General features: G+C 40.3%; 1 protein-coding gene across 1 annotated transcript in view; it reads right to left on the bottom strand.

Annotated features, from left to right (window-relative positions):
* Window positions 1–12,692, bottom strand: part of Dock10 (dedicator of cytokinesis 10) — a 194,541-nt gene that overhangs the window by 97,271 nt on the left and 84,578 nt on the right. Inside the window, exons 5-7 of the mRNA XM_077799593.1 lie at window positions 5,553–5,625; window positions 5,168–5,290; window positions 4,799–4,933 (exon numbers count right to left, since the gene is read on the bottom strand). Coding sequence (XP_077655719.1) covers window positions 4,799–4,933; window positions 5,168–5,290; window positions 5,553–5,625 — 331 coding nt within the window. The remainder of the gene's footprint in view (window positions 1–4,798; window positions 4,934–5,167; window positions 5,291–5,552; window positions 5,626–12,692) is intronic.

Genomic DNA, 12,692 nt, shown 5'->3' on the forward strand with positions numbered 1-12,692 from the left:
CATAACTAGGCAGCATGTTTGAGTGAAATTCCTAGATGTCATGCCCTCCCCAGGAGAGTGGGGTAGGCTCCCTCCATATGCCCTCACATGCCTTTCTGGGAAATTCTGATGAAGGAGAAACTCCCTTGGCCTTCACGGACACAGAGGGCCTAAGGCAAAGACCACATGGCTGGAGAGCAGGTGAGAGAGGTCTCCTACCGTGGCCATGGTAGAGGCCATGAACAATAGGAAAAGAAGTAGATTCTCTGAAAAGAAGGAGAGATGGCCAGAATTTGAGGCATAACTTTTGCTAGGATATTGTTAAGTGCCTGAGTATGGTGACATGCAAACAAATCTTACTGTTGTCTTAAGAACAAACCTATATAAAGAAAATCTGCTTGATTACTCTGATGCTCCAGATAATATGGGAGGGAGACACAGAGCCCAGTAAATGTCATGCTAGGTCAGAAAAAGTGGATCAAATTGCAACTTTCTTTCCAACACAAAGGCCAAACCTAATGGAATTTTCAGAAATAAAATACTTTAAAATATAAATAAAAGTTGATTTTCTAAATTGCATTCTGTATTCCAATGAATTGAGTATGGTTACTAACTTCAATATTATAATATCTTTTAAAAACCTGAGTGAAGTATATATAACAATTCCTACTTCTCCAAAAAGGACACTTATAAGCGCAAAAGGCATTCTGTTGGCAAGTTCTCAAAATGTAAATTATCTTTTTTTTTGAGAGAAATAGAAGTACTTGCAGTATATAGAAGCTTATGCTGGGAACACTTAAGATGGCTGGATTTCTATCTCATTCTGTAATCTCAAAGGTAATAGTACATGAAATAGCAAAAAAGGAAGGACAAAGATCAAAAGTCAGTGGGATGTTTTAATAATCTTAGAGTGTAATTGATAAGTCATTGAAATGGTAATGTAATCGAGAAGTAATCATGGTCTTCCTCTTGATCCCCAAATTTACTTTATTTCCCTTAAATCGGTGTCTAGTGCAAAGTAGCCAATGCGGCTACTGTGTCCAGTCAAGCTCACTGCCCTCCCCCTACATGATTTCATAAATAAAAAGAAGCTGTGAGCATGCCCTGCTGCTACACAATGTGCTTAATGAATCGAGGCATGCGAGTTTGCTTCCACAGTGTTCACATGGAGAGTCCCGCATCTCCAAGAAAACCACTAAAGCTGGTGGAAGACTGAATGGCAAAGAGCGAAGTCATCCAAACAACATATTCCATTGTGCCAATTATGTTTCTAGCACTTTCTACAGAATTTTTCAGGAACAATAGAGGAGTTTTTAAAAGAAACATCACAACATCAAATCCAGGTTACTGGTGTTGGTGGCTCCCTTCCATGTTATCCTTTCCATTCTCTGTAGCTTTATTTGTCCACTTAGATAACAAAAATTTATTGAGAGCCTTTTCTGTGTCAGTCACACAGCACTGAAAAAAAATTTAAAAAGTGCTTTCTCTTATTGAACTTATAGTATAATGGAATGTCAGTAAATTGATATGTAGAAATAGAATTAAATGTATGTAATCCACGTGGAGCGTAACAGTATAGCATCATGCAGTGATACATTTAATTTCATTCTTACATAGGCTGTTGGGACTTATTATCTGAGGTATGTCACTCATGTCTTATTTGCATATGCCACTTCTGTTTTGTTTCATTTTTCTGTGTACCCTTCCATAGACTGGAAGCTCTTTGAAGACAGGAGTCACATCTGTTTTCATATTTTGTGTCTTTCACAATGCTTTGCACATAACAAGTTTCCCAATATATATTTCCTGAAGTGAATCCTGTGTTAAACACTCATGGCTTAAAACTGCACACGAGGGCATCTTTGCGATGTTCTTTTAGCTTCATGGCTTATGTAGGGTAAATGTACGTATGTGGATACATACTTATGCTGTCTGAGGTGAAGTCTTTATTATTCTTTTTTGTTTGTTTTATTCAAGGGAAACTGGCAATGTTTCTTAACCAAATAGGTCTGACTCATTCTAGTTATTCATTTGTTCTCTGCTTTTGTGTGTATGTGATTCATCTTCAAGCACATTTTGTGCCTGAGAACTTGAAAGAGTAACGGTTAAACTTTGTACTATCTCACTTGAAATCTTTCCAGATGAACACATTTGCAAGCCAGAAAGGGCTGTAATTAAAGAGGCAGGAACTGGGACCCACATCTCTGGTGACCAGTAGCACAGACGTCGGTCTCCCCACGTGATCTCAAGAACCTGGAAGTCCCTACTGGCATAAAAGGTGTAAGGGGACTGGTTAAAGGTTCTTCATCAAGGGGCTCGAGAGTGCAGGGACACAGAGTTGAAATCTTCAAAATCTACAGACAGGCTTAGCCTTTCTGCGCAGAGATGCAACCTCCCTAAAAAGAGTTCACCTGATCTGTGCTGCCAAAGTGCTCCATGAGCGCTGTCATTCACACCTCTATTATAGCTATTGTGACAGGGAATAGTGGTGAGCAGGTGGCTCTGTCCTTCTCTGACTTTGAAAGAAAACTGAATCCCCCACACCTAAACAGAGTTCTGAACACACCACAGGCACTAAACAAGCTGCAGAATGAGAGAAAGAATGAAGGAACAAAAAGAGAAATTGATTTGTTAGTCCACTTAGGTAGAAGTTTCAGGAAGGTAAATCAAAATTTGGGGTATGGCTTTACCACACAGAGTGTCCATCTCCCAAGGTTGTGAACTTTGTAATTAAAAGAAAATTAGAGGAGAAAGGCTGAAGACACAATGTCTTCCAGGCTAATACATTTATTTTACTTTCACGGGCAAGAAATCTTGAGATCAAAGAGGCTGAGTCAGTTATTCAAAGCCTTCAGGAAGTAAAAACTAGAATTTGAATACTGACCTGCACCAATCCCAAGCTTGGGTTTCCCCCCCACAAGATTCTTTCTAAGGTGATGCTTAAACCCATCATTTACCATCCTTCTATGCATGATATCTATAAAAACCTAAATTTTAGGGTTTTATAGGTGTCCTGTCTGTAGGACATAGGTGGGACATAACAGGTTAAGCTGATACTGAAACACAGTCTGACTCAGAGGTTCTTGGAGCAGAAAGTCAGACCAGAGTCCTAAGGTGTATATCCGACCTCATCTATGATTCTTTCTTTTTTAGTTTACTTTTTTAAATATTTTTAATTTTTTTTTACTTGCAGATGGACACAATACCTCAGTTAATTAATTTATCTTTTATAAATAAAAATAGGATGGAACCCAGTGCCTCACACAGGGTCGGCAAGGACTCTACCACTGAACTATACCCCCAGTCCAGTTATAGTCTTTGAAGAAAGACATTGCATCACCACTGTGTCTCTGCAAACTTAATTAGTAAAAAAGACCACAATTATACTTTAAAAAAATGATGAGTCATTTGACAGAGCAGGCTTTGAAGTACAAGTGGAAAAGAACATATGTAAAATGTTCAGCTCCATGTCTGCAAAAGGTAGTTATTGATCTCTAAACTATTGCTAAAGAATTATCTCATATTGCTAAGACCAAAGAGCCTCTTTTATACCCAACAATAGACAACTATCTCCGCCCTCCATTAAGATCCTTATAGCCCTGTCCATATGGAAAAGCTGGCGTCTGTGTTAAAACGCAATTAGCTTTCACTTGCAGTGGAATGCTCAGCTACACTTAATTAATTCTTTCCTTTTAAAGTTCTGCCTTACTAATATCTGGAGGAATTCCAGATTTTCACTGTCCAGAAACAGGCCAGGACTAAGAGGCTGGAGAGAGCTCCATTTTGCATCCATATATCTAAGTGACCCCAGTAGTTGTCCAAGATGTAATCTCAGCTACAAGGTAACCAGTGAGTGCCTGCGGCTTGCTGATAACAGAAAGCACAGCTCTAGTGGCCTGTGACCAGAAACAAAATCCCTCACCTCAAGCAGCCAGAGCTTTATTGGGAAATTTGAGGGGAGATTGCTTCCATTTTTACCTAAGAAGAAATAAGGTAAGACAATGCATCTGAGCAGAGAATAAATGTTTTGAATGCACAGACCTCCAATGTCCATGGAAAAGGAGAGGTCTCTGAAATTACTCTGTTTCCCTTTGCCATAGTGCTTCATGCCAAATTTAATACTAAGAACAACAATTTGAAGGTCAAGAACTTGCAGAACAGCATTACCTGTTAAGAGCACTAGCTGTTTCTGAAATTAAAACCTCGGGAATCAATGTAATTCTTGCCTTTGGAGGAGACCTCCTCACGGAGGAAAGAGGGTGTGTGCACACACTGTGAATTTACATGGTCATCTCAAGATGACAATTATGAAGTGTGTGCTGTGAGCTGTGATTTGCTTATCATCTTACTGAATTTCCTTGGCTCCGTGGTTTTCCCCACAGAAGACATCTATGCAGGTGGCCATTCTCCTCTTTTCCTTGAATACATAGCTCAGCTTATATCAGCTTGCTCCTCCTCAGGACCTTTGCACCTGCTGTCCCTGCTCATTTTTTAGTCCATGAACCATATGGTGTCTCTTCCAAAATGCTTTTCTCATGTCTTGAGCACTAACATTCCTCTCTTTCCTCTGTGACCTTGTTTATTTCCTTTATCGAAAAACTTACCAGCTGACTTCATCCTGTTTATTTATTTCTTTGCTTATTTCCTGTTTTTCTTTGAAATAAGTTTTGTGGAAGTAGAGATGTAGGCTACTTTGGTTTTCACTGAATGCCTAGAGTCTAGAACACTTCTGGGTTCACATCACATAATTAAAAAATATTGGCTGAATGCATTTTGCCATGAAAATAACCCCCAAGGGGGAAAAGGGATTTCCACTCACCTGTACCACACCTGTACAGGAATCCAGAAAGATGCAGCCTTTGGGTTCTTTGGATATTTTTTCATCTTTGTAAAAGTTCATAATGTAGGAATTATCGGGCAACTGAGTCAGCTGGAAGTAGCGCTTTTTGAATGACTAAATAAAAGATAGAAGAAGTTAAATTGCAGTGAGCTGTTACTCATGGAGGTTAGAAATATTGTAATTCCTTCAGAAAGGCATTGTTCTAGAGAAGAGTATCCTACTTCCTCATAAATAAAATATGATATGAAACATAAATTCAATGCAAATGGCTCTCCTCTGTGCTGTGACCCAAGGAGGGAGGATCAAGAAAGGTGACAGAAATGAAGATGAGTCTTGGTGTCCCCTTACCCGCACAGTAACGGTATTGTTCACGGTGCTGTTAAAATTCCCCTTGTAGAGCCAGCCAGACTTGAAAACTCCTAATCCTCCGGCTCCCACACCGCCTTTGGAGGAGGAGTGGGAAGTGGTATCCTGCAGAAAGGTATCATTAGCATGGCACTGTGCATCCAGGGCTCAGACGCGGCACTTAAAAACCAGCCTCCTTTTCCTGTCTTTGACTCATCTGCAAAATCATGTTCAATGTCAAAACAAACATGATTCATTCTGACTGAAAGCCCCAACACAATCAGCTACTGCTGCTCATGAAAAACTGGCCAGAAGGTGAAATCTCCAATGCAAGACAGGAACTAATCGCCCTCAGGTTTAAACATTTCACTTTCAACAACTCACTTACTTCATCCTTATCAGCATCTTCATGGTCAACCTCAAAGGAATGTGAAGGAAGTTTCTCTGGTTTGTATTCTGCTCTGATATGTTAAAAAAAAAAAAGAAAGAAAGAAAGAAAGAAAAGATAAAAAGGATTCTGATTTGTCATTTAGGACATGGCTCTCATTTTCAGCTGTTCCCAAGGTAACAACTATGCTCGAACTCTTAGAAATTTTTAAGATTTGTAATCTTGAAAACCGTGGGGGTCCCGTTTCCTTTAGAAGTATTAACCTTGCCCATGCCATTATATCTTACCTCCAGTCAATACACAGTTTAAGCAATGGCGTTAACTATTCACACAGATGTATTAAAAGGTGAATTAAAAGAAAGCAAACAAGATGCCATTGAAGGTTTGGAAGTTCCCTACCTCTACCTTCTGAAGCCTTAAGCAGTGACATTTCCGTTACCTTTCCTGGCTCGCCTCTGGGTGACATGACTGAGGCTACAGGGAGGTCGCCTGAAGAGCCTCAGCTCTGAGGAACCCTGATCCTGAGAAGCAGCCTGGGCCACGCCACTGGGCTGTGCAGCTTCTCTACCCGAGGGCTCCTCAGAAGGCCACTGGAAGGGACCAAGTGGCAGCTGTGCTTCCTTTGTGCGTTCCCAGGGCAGCTGAGAAATGCCTCCCTAACCAGGGCATCGCTATCTGCCCAGAGGAGCACGAGGGCACAGCTGGTTCTGTAAGTAGGTCAGAATGATAGGCTTTGATTGGCTTGACGCCATCTCACAAGAGAGGGTTGGATGGAAACCAGACAATCCCTTCCAACGCCCACACACTCCTGATATCCAGCTTTTTTTTTTTTTTTTTTTTTTTTTTTTTTTTTTTGGTAACAGAGATTGAACCCAGGGGCCTTAACCACTCAGCCACATCCCCAGCCCTTTTGAATATTTTATTTAGAGACAGGGTCTTGCTGAGTTGCTTAGGGCCTTGCTAAGTTGCTGAGGCTGGCTTTGAACTCGAGATCCTCCTGCCTCAGCCTGCAGAGCTGCTGGGATTACAGGTGTGTGCTCCCATGCTCTTTAGCACCTCTATTGCAAAAACTTCTATATGAAGAAATTTCATGGAATGTTTGTGTTTTCCCTCAGATGATTTACATTGTGCAGAAATAATCTCTGAATCTGACTATTGAGAAAAAAAAAGGTCAGAAGCAAATTGGTATTCCCATCACACACATTTCCTATGCTGACGGTATTCCAGAGAGGAAGGAAAATGACCAAGGACACACATACTTATATGTAAGTATGCATAAATTTTCCCTACTGTGTGTTCACACAGGGTGCTAACTAATGGCTTTAAAATATTCCATCACCCTCCTAGGGACATGAAAATGTCTATTCCCAGTTTACAACAGTGGAAGAGATGACACAAAAAGAACATTGTTCTTGTGCTCTGCTCAACCAGGCAAAGTCTGAAATCAGAACCACACTCCATTACTGTTAAGAAGGTTTTTGAAAATTGTGGTGAAATATACACAAGAATTACCATTTAACCATGTTGAACTACACAGTTAGGTGGCATGAGGCAGATTCGTATTGGGGTCCAGCTCCAGGCCTTTCCATCCTCCCATTCTGAAATTCTATGCCCATTAAAAATAATTCTCCACCTCTTCCCCTCCCCACACCCCTGCTTACTGCCACTATCCGACCTTCTCTGCCATGCGCTTGACTATTCTAAGCATCTCATATGAGTGGAATCAGGTATTTCTCTTTCTGTGTCTGGTTTATTCACTTAATATAAGGTCTTCAAGGCTCATCCATGTCATAGCATGGGCCAGGATTTCATTCATTTTTAAGCCTGAATACAATGATAATTGTCATTGTAACCTGGCAAAAGATCATTCCCATTAAGTCATCCTGGACTCTTCGAATTGGGACTCTCTTCCTGTGGACTCTGAGCATTAGTCTCTCAACGATGCACACCCGCTCCTGTTAGCTGTGCCCTGTTCTAAGCCTTCATCGGATTATACCTTTCTTAAAGGCAGGAACTCTAATGAACACCCACTTGCATCTTACTCAGCTTTCCTTTCCTATTGCTTTAGATGCTCAAAACCTATTTGCTGGTTGATTCAATTAAAGGGCAAGGTGAGCAAGAAGAATAGAAGTGAAATGATATAAAATGGTATAATTTCACACTCTCTTGTGGCAGTCATCTTGGTGATGTTTATTATAGCTGAGGAATGTATTTTTGGTGATCAAAATCTAAAGATGTACCTCTGACATGTTCATGGTATTTTAAAAGTATTTTACTATTGTGATTTTACCTGATAAATTCATTTTAATGAGATTTACTGGCAACTCAAACAATAAGAACAGTAAAGCTGTTCTGAGGACAATAGTACTTGAGATTGAGTGCTAGGGTTGGTGTAGGAAGTAACGCATCAGTCCTATTTCCAATTTCCATCCTGTTTTGTTTTAGCTGTGATCTGAACAAAACCTCAAGACGTACAGAAAAGTAGTTACTAATGGTAAAAGTTTTATTTAACAGTCAGAGGCTTGATAGAAAAGTGGTGGGAAATGTGTATCTTATGGTCAGCTCCACTTCAAGGTGTAGCATATAGTACTTATTCAATAAATATTTTTAATAGATATATAAGACATGTATGGACATTTCAAAGACATTAGTGTATAATATGATCTTCCTCAACCATGACTTATTTACAAGTCCAAAGATGTTCCAAAATATATACTGAAGTCTAAATGTTCATTAAATGGTCTATTGCTTTTTAGTAAATTACATGTGTGTGCAACCAGACATTTGTAATGATGCTAGGTTCTATAGTCTTGATTAATCTTACCATTTTATAGGAATAAATAAAGACTGTAACAATCATTTATATAAAACACACAGTGGAAGAGATGGGTTTAGGAGGTTTATCTTCTGAAATCATTCTTGCTTTTAGAAAAGGTGAATTTGAACCATCTTTAATAAGAATGTTAATCACAAATGAATACTCCCCGCCCCCCAAGGGACCTGGGTACTTGTGTGGTGTTAACATGGTCCACCCCTTTTGATCAGGCTCAACTTTATGAGAAGGCCAAGAAAGTAGAGGTTCCACAGTGTTATTTCTGAAAGATGAAAATTCTTCCCACTTCATCAAAAAATAGTCCCTTTCTCTTTAATATCATCTGACACTCCTTGAGAGAAAAACATCTCCTTTTACCTCTTCATTTGATTGACAAAGCCCTTAAAAACAACCTTTCCTCCTCTCCCCCTCCTGGGAGAGATGACATGTCACCCCAGGTTCAGGGCAGGTTCAAACAGCTGATTTCAAGGTGACTTGCAGCATTTCTTCTGCAGAAGATGAAACACCAGTGTTCCAGCATTCTGAACATGGTGGCCCAGCCTTACAGGGAGGACTGAGGACGCATCCCAAGTGCACGGCAAAGGGATGAGGAGGGAAAACCGAGGAGGCAGAGGCAGAGCCAAATTTGAACATGGGATGTCAACCCTGGCTCTGTGCTCATCATTTGCCCTCCGTCTGCCTTAGGCACCACACAAAGCTGTTCATTTCTGAACTCCTTATCCTGTCCTCTAGTGCCAGCATGGCAGGTCCTTCCTCCTCTTTCTCACAGAAGAATGATTTTGTGGGTGTTTGTTCTTGTCACCTGTGGATTGCAGTATTGCTCCCTTTCTCATTAGGGCTGATTTCCAGGACTCACTTACAAACAAGCAAGAGAAGGAACAGTTTTTCAAACTTGTGAAGGACAAGGGGACAACATAAGGTTTTCGTGATCATCAATGTATAAGGCTCAGTACTCTTGAGGGGTTTTCACGATCTCCCAGGTGAGAAATGACAATGACAATGGAGATAGTCTAAAACATGTGGCCAAAGAATCACAAAATCCTATGCATCAAAACTGTGAATAATATGGGACAAAACACTAAGGAACCCATCAACAGAGAATGGCTAAACAAATTATAGTAGACCCTTGGGAAGAGAGTTACTCAAAATGGAAAAGGAGCTATGGATCCATGTGACACCAGGGACATCACTCGAAAGCACTGTGCCATATGGAAGAAACCAGAAGCACAAGAATATACATGGCATGAGTCTACTGTTATGATGCTCTTGGTAATGGCTGTCTCTCTAGGGTAGCGGGGAGCACTGAGCAGGAAATCAGATTACCATCACCTGGGGCGTATGCGTGATGGTACTCTGTGTCTCAAAGGAAGTGTGAGTTGCAGGTGAACTCTTCCTCAAAAGGATTATCCAATGGTTCACTCAAAATTGGCATATTTCCTTGTATGTGAATTTTACTTGAACCCCCCCTGCCCAATAGACTACACATACATAAATCCCTACCCGATGACTTGTTCTTCTTGGCAGACAAGTCTTTTCCTATGTTCCAAAATTTGCATGACACTTTTAAAGGGTTGAGGGAACCATATAAAGAGTAACCCAAAATGATACCTTCTGAAAGACTCTCTCCTTTTTGTACTACTAATAATCAAAACTTCATGCAAATGTCAAAAAAAATTTTCAACAATTTCCCAAATGTTACATTTATTACTTAGATAGTCTCTATTATGCTATGTTACAATTTACATCTCTACACTCTTTTATAAAATAAAATTTCCTTTAAACATTCCCCTTATGTCCACTTTAACTGTTCAAAAATAACTCAGAAGATATGAGACAACAGGAATGAGGTCAATAACAAAACAACCAAATGCAGTCGTCTTTGTGTCCATGCTGACTTCATTTCTCAATTAAAAAAATATACACACATATATGTGTGTGTGTGTGTGTGTGTGTGTGTGTGTGTGTGTGTGTGTGTGTATATATATATATATCAGTGAGTTCAAGTTAGGGTTGATGTGGGCATGTCCTTCCAGTGCCAGCTTTTCCCAATTCTAAGTTTCCCGAATCTAGTTCGTACCTGATAACTAGAAGAACCACAAGAATGCCAGCCACATAACAGAAAACAAGTCCCTAAAATGAAGAAGCTCCCGTTCTAGGGGAGGAAGAGGGAGTCCAGAATAAATTGGGCATAAGTCAGCACAAGTTGCCTGAGTGAAAATGGTTGTTGGAAAAATCAAAGGGTTTCAAGAGATCCATTGCACAGCAGGGTGACCAACGTTAATGACCAACACCCCATTCTTGCAAACTGCAGAAGGAGTCACGTGAAGTGCTCTCACTGCCAAAACGATGACAACTAGGAGGATTTTCTAATTAGCTAGATTTGACCAGTCCAGTGTCTGTGGACTTCAGAATGTCTTGCCACACATGTAAAAATGCACGATGCTATCTGGCAACTTAAAATAAATGATGAAAAAAAAAAGAATCGGAGAGAAGAGAGTGATTGGGTAGGAGAGGCAGAGATCAAGATTAGTAAGGGTGGGCGCAGAAGGCCTCTCTAGGGAGGTGTCCTTTAGGTTGAGCATGAGAAGTAGCCAGTTTGAGCCGCTTTAGGGAAACATCATTCCAGCAGAGGGAAGCATAAGAGTGAAGGTGCTGAGGAGGACCAAGCTCAGAGCACCCAGGAGTGGAAGGCAGTGAGACTGGGCATGGGGAGGAAGGACAGTGGGAGGAGGTGAGCTCAGCTGCGCAGGGCACGGCTCTGGGCCCTGATGGCGGACAGTGTTTCCACTACCTCTGAGGCTCAAGGGCTCCTGGGCTGTTCTTAGTCTTGGTCCCAATGGTCCCCAGGGCACAACTTCTCTGTCTTTAAAGAAAACCAGCCATCAGTCTCACATCAGTCCTGGGGGTTACTGTGCAAGATGACCTCGTCTTTTAAAGATCATGGGAAAGTCAGCACTTTAGGCTCCTGACTTTAAATCCCCCGAGCCCCCAGGAGCATTCTGTCATCTCTTAGAGCCTTTGGGATCTTGGGTAAAGGCCAGTCAGGGATCTTACCCTCGGAGTTTGATTCCAACTGAGTTATCATTTACTGTTGGTCTCATTTATCAATTTTTCACTTAAATTTCCTTTATCACCTCTATAAGAATGGTGGCACCTCTCGGTGCCCAAGGTTCCTCTATAAAATGTGGAAGGGTTTCTAGCCGATGGTTATTAAATGAGATAACATACTTATGGCATCCACCATATTCTAACTCACTCACTGTAGACACTCAAGAAACATTCTTTTGTCCTTTACAAAATTATTCTGTCCTAACTCAGCCCAGCTAGGCTGGCCATACCTTATTTGATCTTTAGTCAAAAAATATAAGTTTAGGAAATTTCCTTTTTTATATCAAATCTACTATGGTTAAAAAATATTTCATGTGTCACAGATCTCTGTACTTTACCTATGGGTTAAATGAAGTCAGTGGTATAAGCTTTTTATGCTGCTCTGATCACCTGGGAACTCCAAGTTCAGTGTTGATATTTATTTATGTTTATATTTTACCTTTTATGGTTTATATTTTGCTTTTTAGCTAGAAATACTGTATCTTTCTAGTTTCTTCTTATGAGCAATTTATTTTTAAAGAAGCAGGGTTCTTAAAAGACAAAAAATGCATTTTTAAATTTAAAATATATCCACCTCTTTTTTCACTTTTTTATGATTGCACATTGGTATTTTGCAGCCTCAGCAAACCATAAAAAGAAATGATCAGTTTAAATTAGTAGCAGACATATGGAAATTCTAATCCAGGAGGTATGAAAATGATTTACCTCTACTAGCCTCAGAAGGCCCAAGTAAATTAATCTGTTTCCACCACTGACCTAAATATGCACAGTCTTTAGGAGGGAGTGCTTAGCTTGGCAAAACCTTGTAAAAACAGAATTCTTCTGTTCGACGTTACAGTCTTCATTATTCTTGGGTGCATGCTACAGGATTGTCTTCTGGAACTTCTTATTTTCATTTTGAATATATACACGTTAATTCATGTTTCTAACTTGTGGCAGCCTTACTCTTCCCCTTCTTGGTATCAATTTCCACTTCCTTCAGTTAAAGTAAGGGAAATTCTCGAGAATATTTGTTCTCACGAGAAGAATCTGCATGCTCTATGAGAATCCCAGTTTGACAATGAGGGCCTGTACCTGCCGCTAGTGGACAAGCTTCCTCTGTGATTTCAGTACCGGAAGACTCCTGGAAATGTACATTATTTTACTTTCTCCTTTTCTTTATTACATCATGGATGTAAGAAAGTATAAATGGTGTTTGG

This window comes from Urocitellus parryii, chromosome 1 (assembly GCF_045843805.1).
Source record: "Urocitellus parryii isolate mUroPar1 chromosome 1, mUroPar1.hap1, whole genome shotgun sequence".
Taxonomy (NCBI): Eukaryota; Metazoa; Chordata; class Mammalia; order Rodentia; family Sciuridae; genus Urocitellus; species Urocitellus parryii.